This window comes from Panicum virgatum, chromosome 1N (genome assembly GCF_016808335.1).
Source record: "Panicum virgatum strain AP13 chromosome 1N, P.virgatum_v5, whole genome shotgun sequence".
NCBI classification, from domain to species: domain Eukaryota; kingdom Viridiplantae; phylum Streptophyta; class Magnoliopsida; order Poales; family Poaceae; genus Panicum; species Panicum virgatum.
The window spans coordinates 56,751,954-56,770,346 of NC_053145.1; the positions used below are offsets into that span (position 1 = coordinate 56,751,954).

General features: G+C 52.6%; 1 protein-coding gene across 4 annotated transcripts in view; it reads right to left on the bottom strand.

Moving 5' to 3' along the window:
• The window catches only part of LOC120656869 (UDP-N-acetylglucosamine transferase subunit ALG14 homolog), a 29,994-nt gene that overhangs the window by 9,695 nt on the left and 1,906 nt on the right, over positions 1-18,393 (bottom strand). For 2 of the 4 annotated variants that reach the window (XM_039935065.1, XM_039935066.1), the window contains exons 3-5: positions 18,198-18,347; positions 18,061-18,120; positions 17,683-17,855 (exon numbers count right to left, since the gene is read on the bottom strand). In XM_039935065.1, the coding sequence (XP_039790999.1) occupies positions 17,683-17,855; positions 18,061-18,120; positions 18,198-18,347 (383 nt within the window). Of the gene's footprint in view, positions 1-17,422; positions 17,856-18,060; positions 18,121-18,197; positions 18,348-18,393 lie in introns of those variants that run through there. The other 2 variants (XM_039935067.1, XR_005668026.1) reach the window with 2 other exon arrangements.

Sequence of the window (18,393 nt, forward strand, 5' to 3'; positions counted from 1 at the left end):
GCGAGCACTGATGGGCTGTGGCTGCGGCGTGAACGGCGTGGATGCTTGGAGACGTGGAGGCTGCGGCTGCGGCGTGGATGGCGTGAAGGCGTGGAGTACAGTGGCGCTTGGCGATGGAGGCGCGTGCGTCGGTGAGGGCGTGGTGCGGCGGCGGCGGCTACGCGCGCAGGCGGCGGCGCAGAGCGTTTGCGCGGGTGGCGCAGGCGCGCACGGGCGGCGCTGGGCGAGCGCGAGGGCGCGGCGGCGGCGGCTCGACGTGCAGGCGAGCGGCGGCGAGTGGTGGCGGCGCGGAGGCGAGAGGCGGCGCGAGAACGAGGTCGGCGGCGGCTGGAGTCGGGCGAAACAGAGAGGAAGTTGTCCGCGAGCAAGACACATATATGACAGGTGGGCCCGCGATTTTCTTTAACACCGGTTGATCCGACGCGTAGGGTTTGAACGCCGGTTGATTGCGTCGGTGTAGTTCACCCGAGACTTCTGCAGATCTGTTTTTGAACGCCGGTTGAACCGATGATGCCAAAAGTGTACTCGTCGGTTGATTGATCAAAACACCGGTTGATTGCTAGGTCTGATTTGCATTTACTATCACCGGTTGATCCGATGCTCTGACTTTTGTATACGCCGGTTGAACGCCTGAAACTTGACTGAGCTGAGACAAACTTTAGTAACGCCGGTTAATCCGATGGGTATAGATCCTTTGAACGTCGGTTTAACCGGTGAAGCCAAAAACCCCACACTCAGCTCACTCTTCTATGCTAAGTCCAATAAACTTATAAGATTCAAATAAACTCAAGTTAATGGACTTGCATAGGCGACTTTACCCCTCAAAATAAATAGGATAGCACACTTGCTTAAATAAATTTCTTTTCAAACACAAGGAAAAGCAGCAAGAGAGACAAAGCGCCAAATAAAATGTATGAGCCATGTCATAGGAATATTGAAGATAGAAAACTTCAAACTCATCATGACATTGCTCACTAGGCAATGACGCACCTAACACTTTGCTCTTTTCACTTTTCATGAATTAAGATCTTGTATATGAAAACAAGTCTCATTTTCATCAAGTGATCTCCTTTGTGACCTTTACGCATGCAATGATAATGCAAGCTACAACCACATGCGAAAGTAAAGTAAACATGAAGTGCACATCTATATGACAAGAAATGCATAACAAGAAATTAAGATCTACTTGTCAAGTTTGAACCCACGGGAAGCTTCTTCATGATGAGCCTTTCTACAAGCCTAGAGGAAAACAAGTGGACCACCACCTCTAGCTAAACCCTTGCTCATCACTATCTTACCATGGTTAGACAAGTGTCCTATATGTATGCATTTTTCTATATGACATGGCAACTTACATGACATTTGCCGCATCTAACACATTAAGCTCATTCCTTAGTCTAACAAAGGTACTCTCGTCTAAAGGTTTTGTGAATATATCCGCCAATTGCTCCTCGGATCTCACACCTTGAAGGGAAATGTCCCCCTTGGCTTCGTGATCACGCAAAAAGTGATGGCGAATATCAATGTGCTTTGTGCGAGAGTGTTGAACCGGATTCTTGGCAATTTTTACGGCACTTTCATTGTCACAAAGGAGTGGGATCCTATCTAGTTTCACACCAAAGTCCAAAAGAGTTTGCTTCATATATAGGATTTGGGCACAACATGCACCGGCCGCTATATATTCCGCTTCCGCGGTGGACAAAGCCACGGAATTTTGCTTCTTACTCGACCAAGAAACTAGAGAACGCCCAAGCAAGTGGCAACCCCCGGAGGTACTCTTGCGATCCACACGGCTTCCGGCAAAATCCGAATCCGAGTATCCCAAGAGATCTAAACTAGCGCCTTTGGGGTACCACAAGCCTATGCTAGGAGTGTGCTTGAGATACCGAAGGATCCTATTCACAGCCGAAAGGTGTGACTCCTTTGGGTTAGCTTGAAAGCGGGCACACAAGCACACACTAAACATTATATCGGGCCTAGATGCGGTAAGGTAAAGCAAAGACCCTATCATAGAACGATAGAGGGATTGATCAACCGGTTTACCGTCCACATCCAAGTCGAGATGCCCATTGGTTGCCATGGGTGTCTTGATTGGCTTGCACTCATCCATCTTGAACTTCTTCAAGATATCTTTAGTATACTTTTCTTGATGGATGAATGTTCCTTCCTTCATTTGTTTGACTTGAAAACCAAGGAAGAATGTCAATTCGCCAATCATGGACATCTCGAATTCTCTAGACATCATGGTAGCAAACTCATGGCTTAGTAAATCATTAGTTGAGCCAAAGATAATATCGTCAACATAAATTTGACAAATGAAAAGATCCCCGTTGACGACTTTTGTGAACAACGTGGTGTCCACCCTCCCAATCTTGAAGCCTTGCATGATTAGGAAGTCACGAAGCCTCTCATACCAAGCCCTTGGAGCTTGTTTGAGCCCATAGAGTGCCTTGTGCAACCTATAAACATGGTTAGGATTCCTCTGATCTTCAAACCCGGGAGGTTGCTCAACATAAACAAGTTCGTTAATAACGCCATTTAAGAATGCACTTTTCACATCCATTTGATACAACTTAATGTTATGATGTGAAGAGTAAGCAAGAAGGATACGGATAGCTTCAAGTCTTGCGACCGGAGCAAAAGTTTCACAAAAATCCAAACCTTCGACTTGAGAGAACCCTTTTGCCACAAGTCTTGCTTTGTTGCGTATCACCACCCCATGTTCATCTTGCTTGTTTCGAAAGACCCACTTGGTGCCGATGATGTTCTTGTCTTTCGGAGGAGCCTCGAGGACCCAAACTTCATTGTGGGTGAAGTTGTTCAACTCATCTTGCATGGCCATCACCCAATCCGAGTCCTCAAGCGCTTCCTCTATGCTAGTGAGTTCAATACAAGAAACAAACGAGTGATATTCGCAAAATGAAGCATGTTTAGAGCGAGTTCTTACTCCCTTTGATGGACTACCAATGATTTGACCAATTGGATGATCCTTGGAGATGCGACCATGCTTCACTAGCGGTACTTGCGTGGATGCTTGTTGGGGTGGATCATGTGTGACTTGTGCTTGTGGTGGAACACTTTGCTCTTCTTGCTCTTGAACTCGGGGTGTTGGCGTTGGCACATCTTCTTGAGGTTGTGTATCATCTTTTTCTTAATCTTCATCCATTTGGGGCGCCGTGGAGGTGCTTGGTGTAGATGAGGAAGGTCCTCCCCCTTGATCATTGCCTTCATGCACCTCTTCCGGCTTGATATCCCCAATGGACATCTTCTTCAAAGCTTCATCAATCTCCTCATCACCTACATTTTCATAGCCAACAACCTCCTCTTGGGAGCCATTAGATTCATCAAACTCCACATCACATGTTTCTTCAACTAACCCGGAGGTTTGATTGAATACTCTATATGCTTTGGAGTTTGATGCATAACCAAGAAAGAAACCTTCATCACATCTACTTTCAAACTTACCGAGCCTTTTCTAATTGTAGATGAAGCATTTGCAACCAAAGACTCGAAAGTATGATATATTTGGTTTCTTCCCGGTGATGAGCTCATATGGAGTTTTCTTGAGGAGTCGGTGAGGATATACTCGGTTGGATGCATGACACGCCGTGTTGATTGCTTCCGCCCAAAACTTCTCGGACGTGCCATAATCATCCAACATTGCTCTTGCTAGGGTGATGAGTGTCTTGTTCTTTCTTTCCACCACTCCATTTTGTTGAGGTGTGTAGGTGGCGGAAAACTCATGCTTGATGCCCTCTTCATCGCACCATTCTTCAATCTTCATATTTTTAAACTCGGTGCCGTTGTCACTACGGATCTTCACAATTGGGGAGTTGTACTCCCTTTGAGCTCTTCTTGCAAAAGTCTTGTATGTAGTTGGACCAAAGAGATCCATGTGAAGTAGCTCGAGCGGCTTGGAGGTAGACAACATCGTCTTGATGGGATGATGTGTTGCAACTTGCTTCCCGGCTTGACATGCTTTACATAGCTTGTTCTTGTCAAACGTGACATCCCTCTCTTGTGGGCTTTCTTGAGGTTGCTCATGCCAATATGAACAATTCTTCTATGCCAAAGCCACCCAAGAGAAGACTTGGTGAAGAGGCATGTCATGGTGCTTGTTTGCTTTGAAGAGAAGTCCACTAAATAGATGTTGCCATGCCTAAACCCTGTGAATACCATTGACTTGTCTTCTTCAAGAGTTACTACAACACCATTCTTGTCAAAGGTACACGTTAGTCCAAGATCACACAATTGAGCAATAGAAATAAGATTAAAACTAAGTGCTTCTACAAACAAGACATTAGAAATTGATAAATCTTTAGAGATAGCTATTCTACCCAAACCTAAAACTTTTCCCCTTGAGTTATCACCATAGGTGACATGTTCATGATCGCCGGGATCTTCAAGGGAGGTGAACATGCTATCATTGCCGGTCATATGTTGAGAGCAACCGCTATCTAGTACCCAATGTTTTCCACCGGCTTTGTAGTTCACCTACACACATGAGAATTCACTTTTGAGTTTTAGGAACCCAAACAAGCTTTGGGCCTTGCACATGTGTGACAAGAGCTTTTGGGACCCAAAGTTGCTTGGGGAGCTTCTTCTTTGACTCCTTAGCAATTTTGCCAATAAATTTGGCCTTCACTTTGCCCTTCACTTTACTCAAGAGAAAATGGTTATTTTGAAACATTGATGAGTAATTCTTAGGTAAAGTGGGAAGAGGATGTGATAGTAAGGTGCACTCCCTAGTGTGGTGCCCGGTGACTTGGCAATGTTGGCAATATGAACCAACTTCCTTGATGAAGCTTATCTTGATCTCCGGAGAAGGAGTAGTGCCTTGATTTGGCTCCGGAAATGAACCAAGACCTCTCTTGCCATAGTCACGTGCATTGTTGAAGAGAATTTCCTTGTGGATGTATTCTCCTCTTGAGAGCTTCTCCACACTACTCTTGAGGCTAGCTACTTGATCCATCAACTCCTTTTCCCTAGAAGGAGCAAGCTTGGACACAATATTAGTGGCATTTGCATTAATGAGTAGGTCATCACATGAGGTAGAAGCATTGACCTTTTCAATAGTTTCATGAGCAAAGTTCTCAAGACTTGGGTCAATTGCTTCATAGGCAAATTCAAGTTCTTGATATTTGTGAGCCAACTCCCTATGCTCTAGTTTAAGCTTTTTGTGGCTCTCTTCAACTTGCTTAGCAAGTACAAGTGACTCATTGTGCTTTTTGAGCAAGTCATTGTACTTGCCAAGCAAGTCGGAGTGGGCAAGCTCTAACTTGGCATGAGTGCTCTCAAGAAATTTGACTTTGCCCTTTTCCCTCTTGATGACGGATGTATACTCATTAATGAGGTTAGTGAATTCATAAGGATCAAGCTCTTCATCACTATCATCTTCACTATCCACCACACATACCTTGGTGTTACCTTTTGCCATTAGGCACATAGGAGGCGGAGGTAGTGGTGGTTCTTCATTGGTGAGGGCGATGGTGACGATGTCTTCTTCATCACTTGAATCATGGCGATGTTTGCCTTTGTTGTCCTTCTTTCTTTTGTCCGGCTTGGGGCAATCGGGAGAGATGTGTCCTTTTTCTCCACAATTATAGCAAGTTTTGTACTTGACATCTTCCTTATACCGGAACATCCTTCTTTTGGGGTCAAAGTTGTAACCCTTCTTGTTTATCTTATCGCTCAAGCGTGTGAACTTTCTCATCATGAGAGCAAGTTCCCCATCTTCATTATCGGATGAGCTTTCATGGTGATCTTCTTCTTCATTGCTTGAGCTAGATTCTTGCTTGACCATCTTGAGCTTGCGGTGCTTGTTGGCCTTGGTTTTGAGAGCAATTGATTTGCTTGTTGTTGGCTCTTCGGTCATACCAAGGATACTCATTTCATGAGCGCGAATTTCGCCCACAAGCTCTCCCACTTCCATTGTATCAAGATTCTCCTTTTGAAGCATAGCATTGATAATGTTGTACTTGGGCTTCGGAAGGAGCATGAGAATCTTGCGGTTGATGGAGCCACTGTCAATTTTGGAAACTTCAAGACCATTAATGTCCTTGACAATGACATTCAAGCGAGAGTACATATCATTGCAATTTTCATGAGCTAGCATTTTAAAGGAATCATACTTAGCTCTAAACAAGTGATATTTTTGCTCACGAACTTTAGTGGAGCCTTCATGAATTTCAATGAGTTCCTTCCAAATATCACTTGCTAAGTCCATGCCATTAACTCTAGCAAAGACTTCCTCACTTATGGCCTCGAAAATTGCATTTCTAGCCTTGGCATTCCATTTTAATTGTTCGGTGGTGGGAGTTCCGGTGAACCCGGTCTTAGTGGCCAACCACACTTCGGGGGCAATCGCATCAAGGTATGCGGCCATGCGAACTTTCCAATAAGCAAAGTTCTTGCCCTCGAAGTGAGGCGGCGAACCACCCATCTTGGCCATAGCTCTAGGCGGTGAAGCCTAATGATCCAAATGAGCAACGAGGCTCTGATACCAATTGTAAGGATCGATGGACCAAGAGGGGGGGTGAATTGGGCCTTTTTCAATTTCTAAAGCAAGGTAAAGCAACCTTAACCTATGCAATACTAGTAGGGCACCAATTCACCAACCGGATAACTAAGCTACCTACACAAGCTAAGAGAGAGAAAAACAAAGTAAAGCCTAGCAAGGTAGAGCTAAGTTATGATCTCTAAGTCAAGCTTATGAGTAAATTGCATGAAAGAAAAATGCTTGAATAAAGAGAGTGGACAAGAGACGACCGGATTTTTTCCCGTGGTGTCGATGTGTTGGCACACACCCCTAGTCTACGTTGTGACACTCATTAAGAGTCTTGTCACCTCCCATGTCACCGAGACTTGGGCGCTCACTAAGAGTCTCCGTTCACCATCCCGGCGTGGTGGAGCTCAAGCCACGTACAATCTTCTTCTCCGGGCTCCCACAATCCTTGGCAAGCTCCGCGAGAAACACCCCGATCACCAAGATCGCCTAGGTGATGCCAATCACCAAGAGTAACAAGCTAAGGCCTTCACTTGAGCAAGAACCGATCACCAAGAACGGATGCACACTAGCTTCTCTCTACTCAAGTCCTTAATCTTGCTTCTTGATTGATTGAATGCACAAGTATGTGAATGATGAAGCTCAAGGTGGCTCTTGACTATGGTATGAGTGTTTGGATGTTGCCTGGTGTCAAGAGTGGGCGAAATGACCCATTGGAGGGGTATATATATGCAGCTCACACAAATAGAGCCGTTGGAGAAAAGCTGCCAGAAAACTGCGTAGCGCCGGTTAATCCGACGTCCCTCCAATAGTCATCGTCGGTTTAACCGGTGAATGTAAACTGCCTCTTCTGAAAACTAGCCGTTACAACTGGGGCAGATTAACCGACGTATCATCGGTTTAACCGGTGAGTGTAGTTGTCCACTGATCAACTGAAAAACCAAGTCTCTGGACAACTGCACCGACGTTAACTCAAACCTATCGTCGGTTTAACCGGTGAGGACAACTTTTAAATTCCCCTGAAAAACCATCTCACTGGTCAATTGCACCGACGTCTTGATTCAAACAGCGTCGGTTAATCCGGTGAATAGAACTTGAATTTCCCTGGAAAAACCAACTCTGGACTAATGCACCGACGTTAAATTCAAACACGTCGGTTTAACTGGTGTATTGAATTTGTCTAGACTCTGCTGACTTCGTTTAACCGACGTATGGAAAATTGAGAGCGTCGGTTAAACCGGTGTATAGACTTTTTCTGATTTTGTCTTTTCTGATTTGAGTCTTGAATGAAATCCAAATATTCTTTGAGATATAGTTTGAGAACCACTTATTTGAACTTCTAGAAACCTGAGTGACCATAGTGTGCATCCATTTTCAAATGACCATGTCCATGCTCAAGTTACTAAGCTTTAACCCCTCTTAATAGTGTGATCACTACAAAACTATAAAACCTATACTAACCTAAGTGTCCTTCTCAACCTTGTGACACTTAGGACTAGAAAGATCCTTAGCCTTGACATAAAATTGAGTTGAATACCGAGATCGCCTTTTTGAATAATGAAATTGAGGGGTCTCTTTTGACATATGACCAAATGAGCGATAACGATCTATTAAGCTGCACAAACTCATTAGTCACAATAATGGTTGTCATTAATCACCGAAACATACCTTGAGGGCCTAGATGCTTACACCAGGTATCTTGAGACGCATAAGCTTATCTATGCAATACTTATTGCGTCCAGGAAACTGCGCCACTACTTTCAAGCACACCGAGTTGTTGTAGTGACCTCTTACCCATTAAGAGCGATCCTACACAACTCCAACGCCACAGGCAATATCGCCAAGTGGGCAGCAGAGCTGGCAGAATTCCAACTGGACTTCCAGCCACGCCACGCGGTCAAGAGCCAGATCCTGGCTGATTTCATAGCGGAGTGGACTCCTTCCCCAAGCAACCCTGGGGGTCCGGTCATAAATGCTGGACCCCCGGAGCCGGAAATCAGGACACCAGTCTTCACCGAGCCTCACTGGACACTCTTCTTTGATGGGTCCGCCCGCGAGAGGTGGTCCGGGACTGGTGTGGTCCTCATCGACCCAAACAGAGATCAGCTGAAGTACATGGTGCACCTTGAGTTCAAGGCCACTAACAACATGGCGGAATACGAGGCTCTGATCTTCGGCCTGACGCAAGCCCTCTCATTGGGGGTCCGGCAGCTTCTGGTGAAGGGGGACTCCCAGCTGATCATCAAGCAGGTCCGAGGGGATTGCAACTGCAACAATCCCCAGCTCGCGGCATACCTCATTCACGTGAGGAAGCTCGAGAAGGACTTCGACGCCTTGGAACTGCAACACGTTCCCCGCGAGCACAACTCAGCAGCAGATGATCTCTCTGCGAGAGCATCTACCTGGGCATCTGTGCCCGAGGGTGTCTTTGAAAGACGGCTGCTGAAACCTACCGCCCAGCCTGCCGAGCCGGGTGAGGGGGATCAAGCTGGCACCTCGAAGCTAGCGGTCCCGGCAGCATTCCACCTATGGTGCCCAACCGGGGCTGTGTGTTCTGATGAGGAACCTGGTGTCCTCACGGAGCCACTCCTACCTGCTTTGGGAGCTCCCGATGCATGGATCTCCGAGATCCGGGGCTACCTGAAGGATAACATCCTCCCTGATGACGAAGTGTCCGCTGAGCGAATAGTCCGATTGGCTAAACGCTACGCGGTGGTAGAAGGGGATCTCTACCGCCGTGGCGCCAACGGAATCCTCATGCGATGCATTTCCCAGGGAGAGGGCCGCGAACTGCTCGCGGAGATCCATGGAGGCGAGTGCGGAAGTCATTCCTCCTCTCGCACGCTTGTTGGCAAGGCCTTTCGGCATGGCTTCTACTGGCCAACAGCACTCCAGGATGCGGCTGAGCTGGTAAGGTCCTGCAAAGCATGCCAGTTCCATGCAAAGCAAATACACACCCCAGCTCAAGCCCTGCAGATGATTCCACCCTCATGGCCATTCGCTGTGTGGGGTGTGGATATCCTGGGGCCTTTCCCCCGGGCTGGCGGCGGGTACCGGTTCCTCTATGTCGCCATCGACAAGTTCACCAAGTGGCCGGAAGTTACTCCTGTGGTGAATATTACTAAGAAATCTGCAGTCGCATTCCTCAGGTCCATTGTGTGCAGATTTGGCGTCCCAAACCGCATCATCGCGGACAACGGGACCCAATTCAAAAGCAGACTCTTCCAAGAGTACTGTGAGGACATCGGCATCCAGCTATGCTTTGCGTCCGTGGCACATCCCCGCAGCAATGGACAGGTTGAGAGAGCGAATGCAGAGATCCTCAGGGGACTCAAGACCCGCACCTACAACTGCTTGAAAAAGCATGGAGCCAAATGGGTTGACGAGCTTCCGAGTGTACTATGGGGCAACCGGACCACACCCAGCCGAGCTACCGGGGAGACTCCATTCTTCCTGGTCTACGGGGCCGAAGCATGCCTTCCCCCAGAAATTCACCTGGGCTCCCCACGGGTCCAGGCCTTTGACGAATCCATGCAGGAGCAGCTGCGGTGCGATGACGTGGACTTCGTTGACGAGCGAAGGTGGCGAGCAGCAATCCGAAATGCACGTTACAACCAGGCGCTCCGGCGCTATCATCAACGGTTCGTGCACAGTAGGGAGCTCCGGGCTGGCGACCTCGTCCTCAGGCGGATCCTAAACCGAGCGGGGCTCCACAAACTCTCCCCCAGCTGGGAGGGGCCTTTCAAGGTTACGGAGGTATGCCGGCCCGGATGCGTTCGCCTCGCCACAGAAGACGGAGTGCCGCTGCCCAACCCGTGGAACATAGAGCATCTGCGTAAGTTTTACACCTAGGCAGAGCAGGGAAATAACTTTTCCTTTGTAATAAGATAGAGTCAGCGTGCGGCCCAGAGCGGTCGAGGGCCACCCTCGTAAACCCGACCTCTGGTATCCATCGCACCGTCGGCTAACGCGCGGCTCAGAGCGGTAGAGGTCCGACCTCGTAAACCCGGCCTCTGACATCCATCGTGCAAGCCATGTACATCGAGATTGCAAAGGAAAGAATTTCTCCTAGTTCTATCTTGTGTCAAAGCTAAATTACGCGCTTCGATTTTCGGAATTTTCGCCTTTTTCTAACCCCCGCGGGACCTCCACTCTTGTTGCTGCAACTAAGATCCGCATTGAGCTGCTGGACTACCGTACAGGTCCGGACCCTCTTGCTGCTGGAGATGGGTCCGGACCCCTAGAGACCTACTCTGGGGAGCGGGTACTTGTTTCCTGGGGCGGTTCGGAGCCCAGTGTAGCCGCTTAGCTGGTTCCGTACCCAAAAGCCTGCACTCTCCACCACCCTGTAACGAGTGCTCTAGTACCTGGAGCCGGGTAATTAGGGGCCCGGACCTCGTCCCAACTCAAGGGCTGGCTTCCTAAGTCCAACACGGCATGTCCAGCACTATATCTCAAAGGATCGAGCACAGCAAAGTGACCTCACCCACTGCTGCGAAGGGTCTGGGACGGTGAAGCCAGGTCCGGAAAGATCGTGCTGTCTCCTGGAATGGTCCGGAGCCCTGCGTAGCGCTTTAGCCTGGTTCCGACCCTAAGCCTACGCACTCCACCACTCTGTAACAAGCACTGACCAACCTGGACCTGCGCATCTTGAGCCCCGGACCCTGTACCAGCCTGGCACTGGTCAGGGATGAGTCCCGCGGGCCTGCTACTAAGCTGTGAATTTGAAGTGGTACACAGGTTAAGCCGCCTCTAGGGTGGTAGCCAGCCTCAAACCATTGAGCCTACCTACCAGGGGGTCCTGGCATCCGCTTCAAAGCCTTCATGCAGACCAAGGTCCGGTTTCAATGGTAGACAGACTCAAAACAACTGAGTCTATCTCCCAGGGGGCCCGAGCATCCACCTTGTCCCAGACACCATGAATGGATTCTGCATGCGCCAAACAGCTAAGTTGCAGTATCATTGCTACCATATAAGCAAATTTGATTCTTCTCTCTGTAGTTCTGTATGCTACGCAGGGAACAAGACGCTTGCTCGTCTTACAAACTATGTGACACCCATGCCCAAGGAGGTCCGGAGTATCTTCTGCGGCTCACGTGGCAGACAGGTCCAAACAACTGAACCTATCCGCCAGGGGGCCAGGGCGCCAGGGTGCCGCATACCGCAAATCAACAACCGACAAACAGCTAAGTTGAAGTTTCTTCTATTTCAAAAACTTTCAACTAATACAATGTTTGTTACGTAATGCAAAGGAAAAAAGATACAATCCCCAGCCTAAGGGTCCGCAGGCTCTCGCTTGAAGTAGGCGGCGACGAAGTCAACGACCTCCCGCACGCTGTCCCGAGCGGCGGCCTCCGTCTCTGCTACAGGGCCATCGACCACGGGCGCCAGCGAGATGGCCGGGTCGTGGCTCCGGAGGCAGGTCAGGATGTGCTCCGCCACCATCCGGATCAGCTCGCGACCCTCGGTTTCGAGCTGTCCAGTAAGGACCGGCCCCAGGCGCTGGAGCCTATCCGAAGCAGAGCTCAACACTGGGAGGGTGTCAGCTATCGAAGCTGGCGGCTCCGCCACCTGGATCGGGCTCATTCCAAATGGCACCAGTGCGAGGCTCACTTCGGCCGCCCAGTCAGCGATCCGCTGGGCTCCAGCGCGCTGGTCTTCCTGCTGCTTCTGGACCGCCTCCCGGACAGCCTCCTGCACCCGGGTGTCCAAGGCCGCCTTGGCCGCCTCCACCTCGCGGGACCTCTCCTCGAGCTCGTGGGATCTCTCCTCGAGCTCGCGGGACCGCTCCTCCAGCTTGGCCTCCTTCTGCTCCGCATATCCCTTCAGCTTCTTGAGCGACTCTCGCTGGCGCCCGAGCTCCTTCTCTATGCCGGTGGCGTGGGCCTCCCGCTTGGCGAGGGACTTCCGGCCCTCCTCCAGATCCGCCTCGTCGGCAGCCAGCTGGCTGGCTCTCTCCTGCAGTTGCTCGCGCCATCCCTGCAGAGTCGCAGAGAAGACGTCGAGCTCCAGCCTCCGGAACTCGAGGTCCTCGCTGCGACTCTCCAGCTCGGACTGTTGAACTGCGAGGTGAGCCTCGAGGTCGGACCGCTGAGCAGCGAAGCCAACAACCTCCAGGGTGAAGTCCTGCTCCCGCTGCGCCAAGGATTTCTCCCGGTTCGACACTGCGAGCTCTCGGTCAAACACCTTCTTAAGGCTGGCTCGGTAGGCCTCTTGGTCCGACTTGAGCTTCGACCGAGCTTCCGCAGCGCGGGAGGCTTCTGCCTTCGTGTGCGCTTCTAGGCGGGTGTGCCAGTCGGAGAGACGCTGGCGCTCGCTCTCCAGTGCAGACCACTCCCGCCGGAAGGCCGCCTCGGCAGAGGAGGTTGCCTCCTCGATCGACCGCCGAACTCGCAACAGCACCTGAGGAAGCGGAGTCGCATCCTCCTCCGGGGATTGGAGCTGCAGGAGCCGTCTGCCAAACACCACCTCCAACTTTTCCTCCGCAACAGGACCGGAGCTGGAGGTAGGGGCTTCCGCTGCGGCACTTGTCTCCGGCGCCTCCGCCGCCGCCGAGTCGGGCGCGGCCGGACCCAGCTCCGGCGCCCCCGCTGCTGCCGAGTCGGGAGCGGCCGAGCCCAGCTCCGGCGCCCCCGCTGCTGCCGAGTCGGGAGCGGCCGAGCTCAGCTCCGGCGCCCCCGCTGCTGCCGAGTCGGGAGCGGCCGAGCTCAGCTCCGGCGCCCCCGATGCCGCCGAGTCGGGAGCGGCCGAGCCCAGCTCCGGTGCCCTGCTGCTGCCGAGTCGGGCGCGGCCGGACCCAGCTCCGGCGCCCCCGCTGCTGCTGCCGAGTCGGGCGCGGCCGGACCCAGCTCTGGCGCCCCCGCTGCCGCCGAGTCGGACACGGCGGGGGCCCAGCTCCGGTGCCCCCGCTGCCGCCGAGTCGGGCGCGGCCGAGCCTAACTCCGGCACTCCCGCTGCCGCCGTAGCGGACGCGGCCGCATCGGGTGCCCCCTCCACCGATGCGTCAGGAGCGGCTGCGCCTTGCACTGGCACCTCCACCACCGTGTCGGGTGCGGCTGCACCCAGCACCGGCGCCACCGCCGCCGCCGCTGCTGCACTGAGCACTGCAGAGTCTGGAAATGGCATGACAGTCAGCATCGCATCATGTGCCACGGAGTAAGCAGCAGGACGCCGAACCTGAGGGTCCCGCACCTGCTGCCACCGTCGCTGTCGATACCGAGATCGCCGCCGCCCGGGCACCTGCTGATGTGCCAACGGTGGTAGAAGAACCGCTGGGGCGGGAAGCCCTGGTAGCAAAGCAGAAAAGCCATCAACAAAAACAAACAAACAGAACACCGGCGCAGGCAAGGAGAGCAGGATGACACTAACCCAGCAGTACCGGTTACCCAGCGTCCCCGGAGCCCGGGCCTCTTCTCTTGTGGCTGCTGCTGTTGCTGTTGCTGTTGTTGCCCGTGCAGCTGCGATGCAGGCGCAACCCGGGCCTGCACCCGTTGCTGCTGTTCCTGCGGCTGCGGCATGGGCGCAACCCGGGGTCGCACCTGTTGTTGCTGCTGCCGTCCGCGTGCCTGCTGCCGCTGCTCTTGCGGCTGCTCCTGCTGCTGCTGCTCCTGCTGCCGGCGCGATGAGTTCCTCGGCGGCGATGGTGGTGGTCCAGTTGCGCCAGAGGGCCCGTGGGGGCCGGCAGCCCGGGAGCTACCTTGGCCTGCGCCCTCAGAAGACCTCTGGCGCTTCGCGGCGGGCTCCGAGACCAGGGTCCCGTCGCCCCGGAGTAGCCTCCGCCGGCCTGCGTCCCCCGACGACGCACCGGAGCTGCTCTGAGCCCGGCTAGAACCGGCCGCGGCCGCGCTGCTAGCCGCGGCCTGTTTCCCCTTCGTAGTGACGCCGGACCCCGCAGCGCCCAGCGTAGCCTGATCCCCGGACGTGCCAGGGATCCGGAGCCCACGGTTCGCGTCGCCCCCGGTCTGGCGTGGGGCCAGTCCCCCGTCGTCCAGAGTCGGCAGGGTTGCCAGCACCGCCACCCTCGCGGAGTCCTCGCAGAGGGGGACTATGCCCTGCGGGAGGATCAGGTTCTCCGGGATGAAGGTGTCTCCCGTCACGTTCCGCACCAGGACCTCCAAGGCCTCCTGGGTCAGGTCGCTTCCCTCCCCGCGGTGGGTCCTGCTGCAATCGTTGAGGCCGGTGAAGCTCCACGCCGGTCGTGGCCGCTGCTTCAGGGGGCGATCCGCCGCTTCACGAAGTCGCCGAGCACGTGCCATGACGTGAGGCCGCTCTCCGCCAGCGACCTGATCTTGTCCAGCACGGAGTCGAACTCCGGCTGCAGCGACGGCTTGGCCCTCCAGGATGCTTTGTCGGAGGCGGGCCCCGCGATCGGCAGGGCAAGGCGCTCGTTGGCTTCTGTGGTGGCGATCACCCAATCCCTGCGCCACTCCTCCCACCTTCCGCCAGCAAGGCCGGGAATGTAAGGAGTCGGCAGGTCGCTCCTTATCTGGAAGTAGTACCCTCCCACTTCGTCCCTGCTCCTTCCGGACCTCACCAGAATGAAGAAGTAGCGGAAGAGGATGACGCAGGGCCGAACTCCTACGAACATCTCACATAGGTGCACGAAGATGGACGTCAGGAGGAGGGAGTGCGGCGTCAGATGCTGAAGTTGGAGGCCGAAGTCTTCCAGCAGCAGCAGCAAGAATGAAGAAATCGGCAGTCCCACGCCGGCGGAGACATGCGAGGTGAATAGCACGAACTCCCCGCCGCGGAGGTTGCCAAGGGGAACCGAGCCTGCTCGCACCCCCCAGCCGGTCTCCTGAGCACTCCACCCAAGCAGGGGGCGCACTGTGTTCAGCTCTCCCTCGGTCTGGAAGCGACGGGGATGAACAAGGGATGCCATCTCTTGGTGGGTGAGGAAGGAGCCTGTGTAAGGGGGAGAGAAGGGCGAGGAAAGCTCGGAGGCAAAGGGGCGCAAAGGCTGGAGGAAGAAGACGAATGCGGGAAAGCAACCGTGGAATGCGGTATGCCCCGTTATAAAGCCTGACTCAACCGGCGCGCCCCGGAACCGTCGCCGGAACTCAAGCGACGCCCGCACCCGGAGTTGGCCGCCCAGTCCATGACGTGGGGGGGCCCCAGGCCCACATGTCAGGGAGGGGGGGTAATCAACGAGGGTGCGAGAAGGCGGGATCCGAACCGTCGCCTGCGCGCGTGAAGCAAGGCGAAAGCCGAGCTGACGTGCGCGCATTAATCGCAGGCGTGGCCGAGCTTTTCGGGAGCTGCGCCGGTGGTAAATGACCCGTTTACTCCGGCCGCAGCAATGCCGAACGTCGCGCGTGTGACTAGGTGAACCATTGATCGTGGGGCCCATAGTCAGTAATCCGTTGCGACGTGATGAAGCAGCAACCAACCCAATGGGCGGTCAAAGCCGGTCAAGACCCCTGCGGAAAGGAGCTTCAAGCTATACAGAGCCAAATCGCTGAAGTGGCCCCACATGTGGGTTCGTACCTCTCCCAAGGTGGGCCCGGGGGCCACTGTCGGTACCCTGTAACAGGGATACCCACTCTTACTGCAGCAAGGCAGGACCCGCGTAGTTACCCGTAGCTGCGCGGGAAAGATGGAGTAGCCAGGCCCCACAGGCCAGGTTTTTCCCTCACCAGGCCAATGGCCCCGGACCGTTCCCCGCCTGAGGATGGGTCCGGTGACGCCACGTGTCTACACAAAAGGGAAGCTCCGAGCTGACCGCCGAGGCCTCGGACCCCCAGAGGGGTCCGGGACCTCCTGCGCCCGTCCGGACGCCCCTCACCGTGTAGGGGTCCGGAGCCGCCACGTGTCCCGGAGACGTGGGGTTGTGCGCGAGTCTTCCGCAGGAAGACTCGCCCACCTACCGCATTTAATGCGATGGACAAGGCGTGCTCTGCCGCCGCGGTACACAATACAGCCTTTTGTCAGGCCCCGCTGCACGCCGCGTATTACCAAGGAGCACAGTGGAGCCGCCTGAGCCGCGCCCGCGCAGAGCCCGTCTGCCGCGTTAAATGGATACGACGGCTCGGCACTTTTCCATCATGCCACCTACGCCGCTCCCTACACAGCCGCTCAGCTACGTAACAGGCGATGCTACTAGCTGCGTCGGGCTCCGTCTCGACAAGACAGCGCCAAGACATGATGGACGGAGGGCTCCGGGAGCAGGCGAGCGAATCCAAGAGAGAGATCTCCTTCGCCTGCAACGCCATAATGTATGAACACCCCGTTATTTTATATCGCATCGTTGGACCCACCTGTCGGGGATCCAACAGCCGTGTACGCGCCCCCTTGAGATATAAAAGGGAGGTGCCCGCTGTGCACAGGACGATCTCCACAATCCAGATAGGCTGAAACTCTCGCACCTTCTCACTCTCGTGGGAAAGCAATACAACACACAGTGGACGTAGGGTATTACGCTCCGGCGGCCCGAACCACTCTAAATCTTGCTGTGTTCATCGAGTTCTTGAGGAAGATTGATCTAAGACTAGCTAACCCCCGAGTACACACCCTCTGGGCTAGGGCGGGTGCCTTCCGCCACCCGGCTGTGGTTTGCAGCACCATGACAATGTCACATCAAAGAGAATTTTGATATTTATAAGTATTAAATAAAGTTTAATTACAAAACTAACTTCAGAACTCTAGGACTACACTGCGAGACGAATCTAATGAGGTATATTAATCCATGATTAGTAGATAGTTACTGTAGTATCACTGTAGCAAATCATGGATTAATTAGGCTCATTAAATTCGTCTTGCTAATTAGCACTCATCTATCAAAAAGGTTTTATAAACAGATTTTATTTGATACCTCTAAATGATAAGATTCTCTTCGATGTGACAGAAACTAAAAAAAATCTCAGGAAACAAACAGCACCTAAGCGATTAGGCGAAGATACCACTTAGCAACGGAATACATCAAAGAATGCTGAATTCATGTTGTATATTATATTAGAATCGTCAAACGGGGGGCAGGCACAATTGAGGACAGTATGGAAGAGGTAACTTCTATGAACCTACTTTGATTCACTTTTCACCCACAAACATTATCTTAAAGTAACATGCCCCATGTATGAAGTATCAATGTCTGTAAAGCATTTCTTTTCTAAGTCAGCATCATCAGACTTTCAAGTTGAAAAAACGCAGCACCCAAATGTCGGATATGGTTTGAATCTCACATCAAACGGCCAGCGTAGCATGCTCGAGGGTACTTTTGATGCAGCTGGGGCCACTGCACGAAAAACTGGTCAGCAATCCGTAGCTTGTACAGCAGTAAACCGCTCATCGAAAGCTTCTTCACTCTTGCAATACTTTCAATGTAGAAAATAGAGGACCATCCCATACCAAGCACCTACAGAAAGACAGTGATCGAAAACTAGTTAGAATACTGGAACGTACAGCATCTGACTTGAAATTTGGGATGAAGAAATTAGCAGTTGTCATCAGATCGATGCCAATATGAACCTCCAAGGTAATTCTCTATAAGGCTAAGAAAAATAAAGGCAGAAGTAATAAGCGAGCTGTGAGTATATAAAGCTAAAAGGTGTGAGTACTACCTTCAGAAAGAAAGCCGAGACACATAGAGGAAAGCATGTCCCTGGACCATTGCAAAATATCTGCAGGGGTATTCCAAAAGTTAAGTATTCTGAGTTCATGTTGCAAATAGTTGTCATAATTTGAACAGGGTACACACCACTTGTGGTCTGATTCTTATTACTAGCCACATAGCATGCAATGTGGCTAGCAATGTCGTCGCGATGGAGGTGATATAAGATTGGCCTACTTCACGACTACGATATATCTGCAGAAAATGGGCATTCTCGACAGTCTTATTTCCACCACTCTGAAAAGGAAATAACTATGAATAATCATATTCCAGATAACAGTTA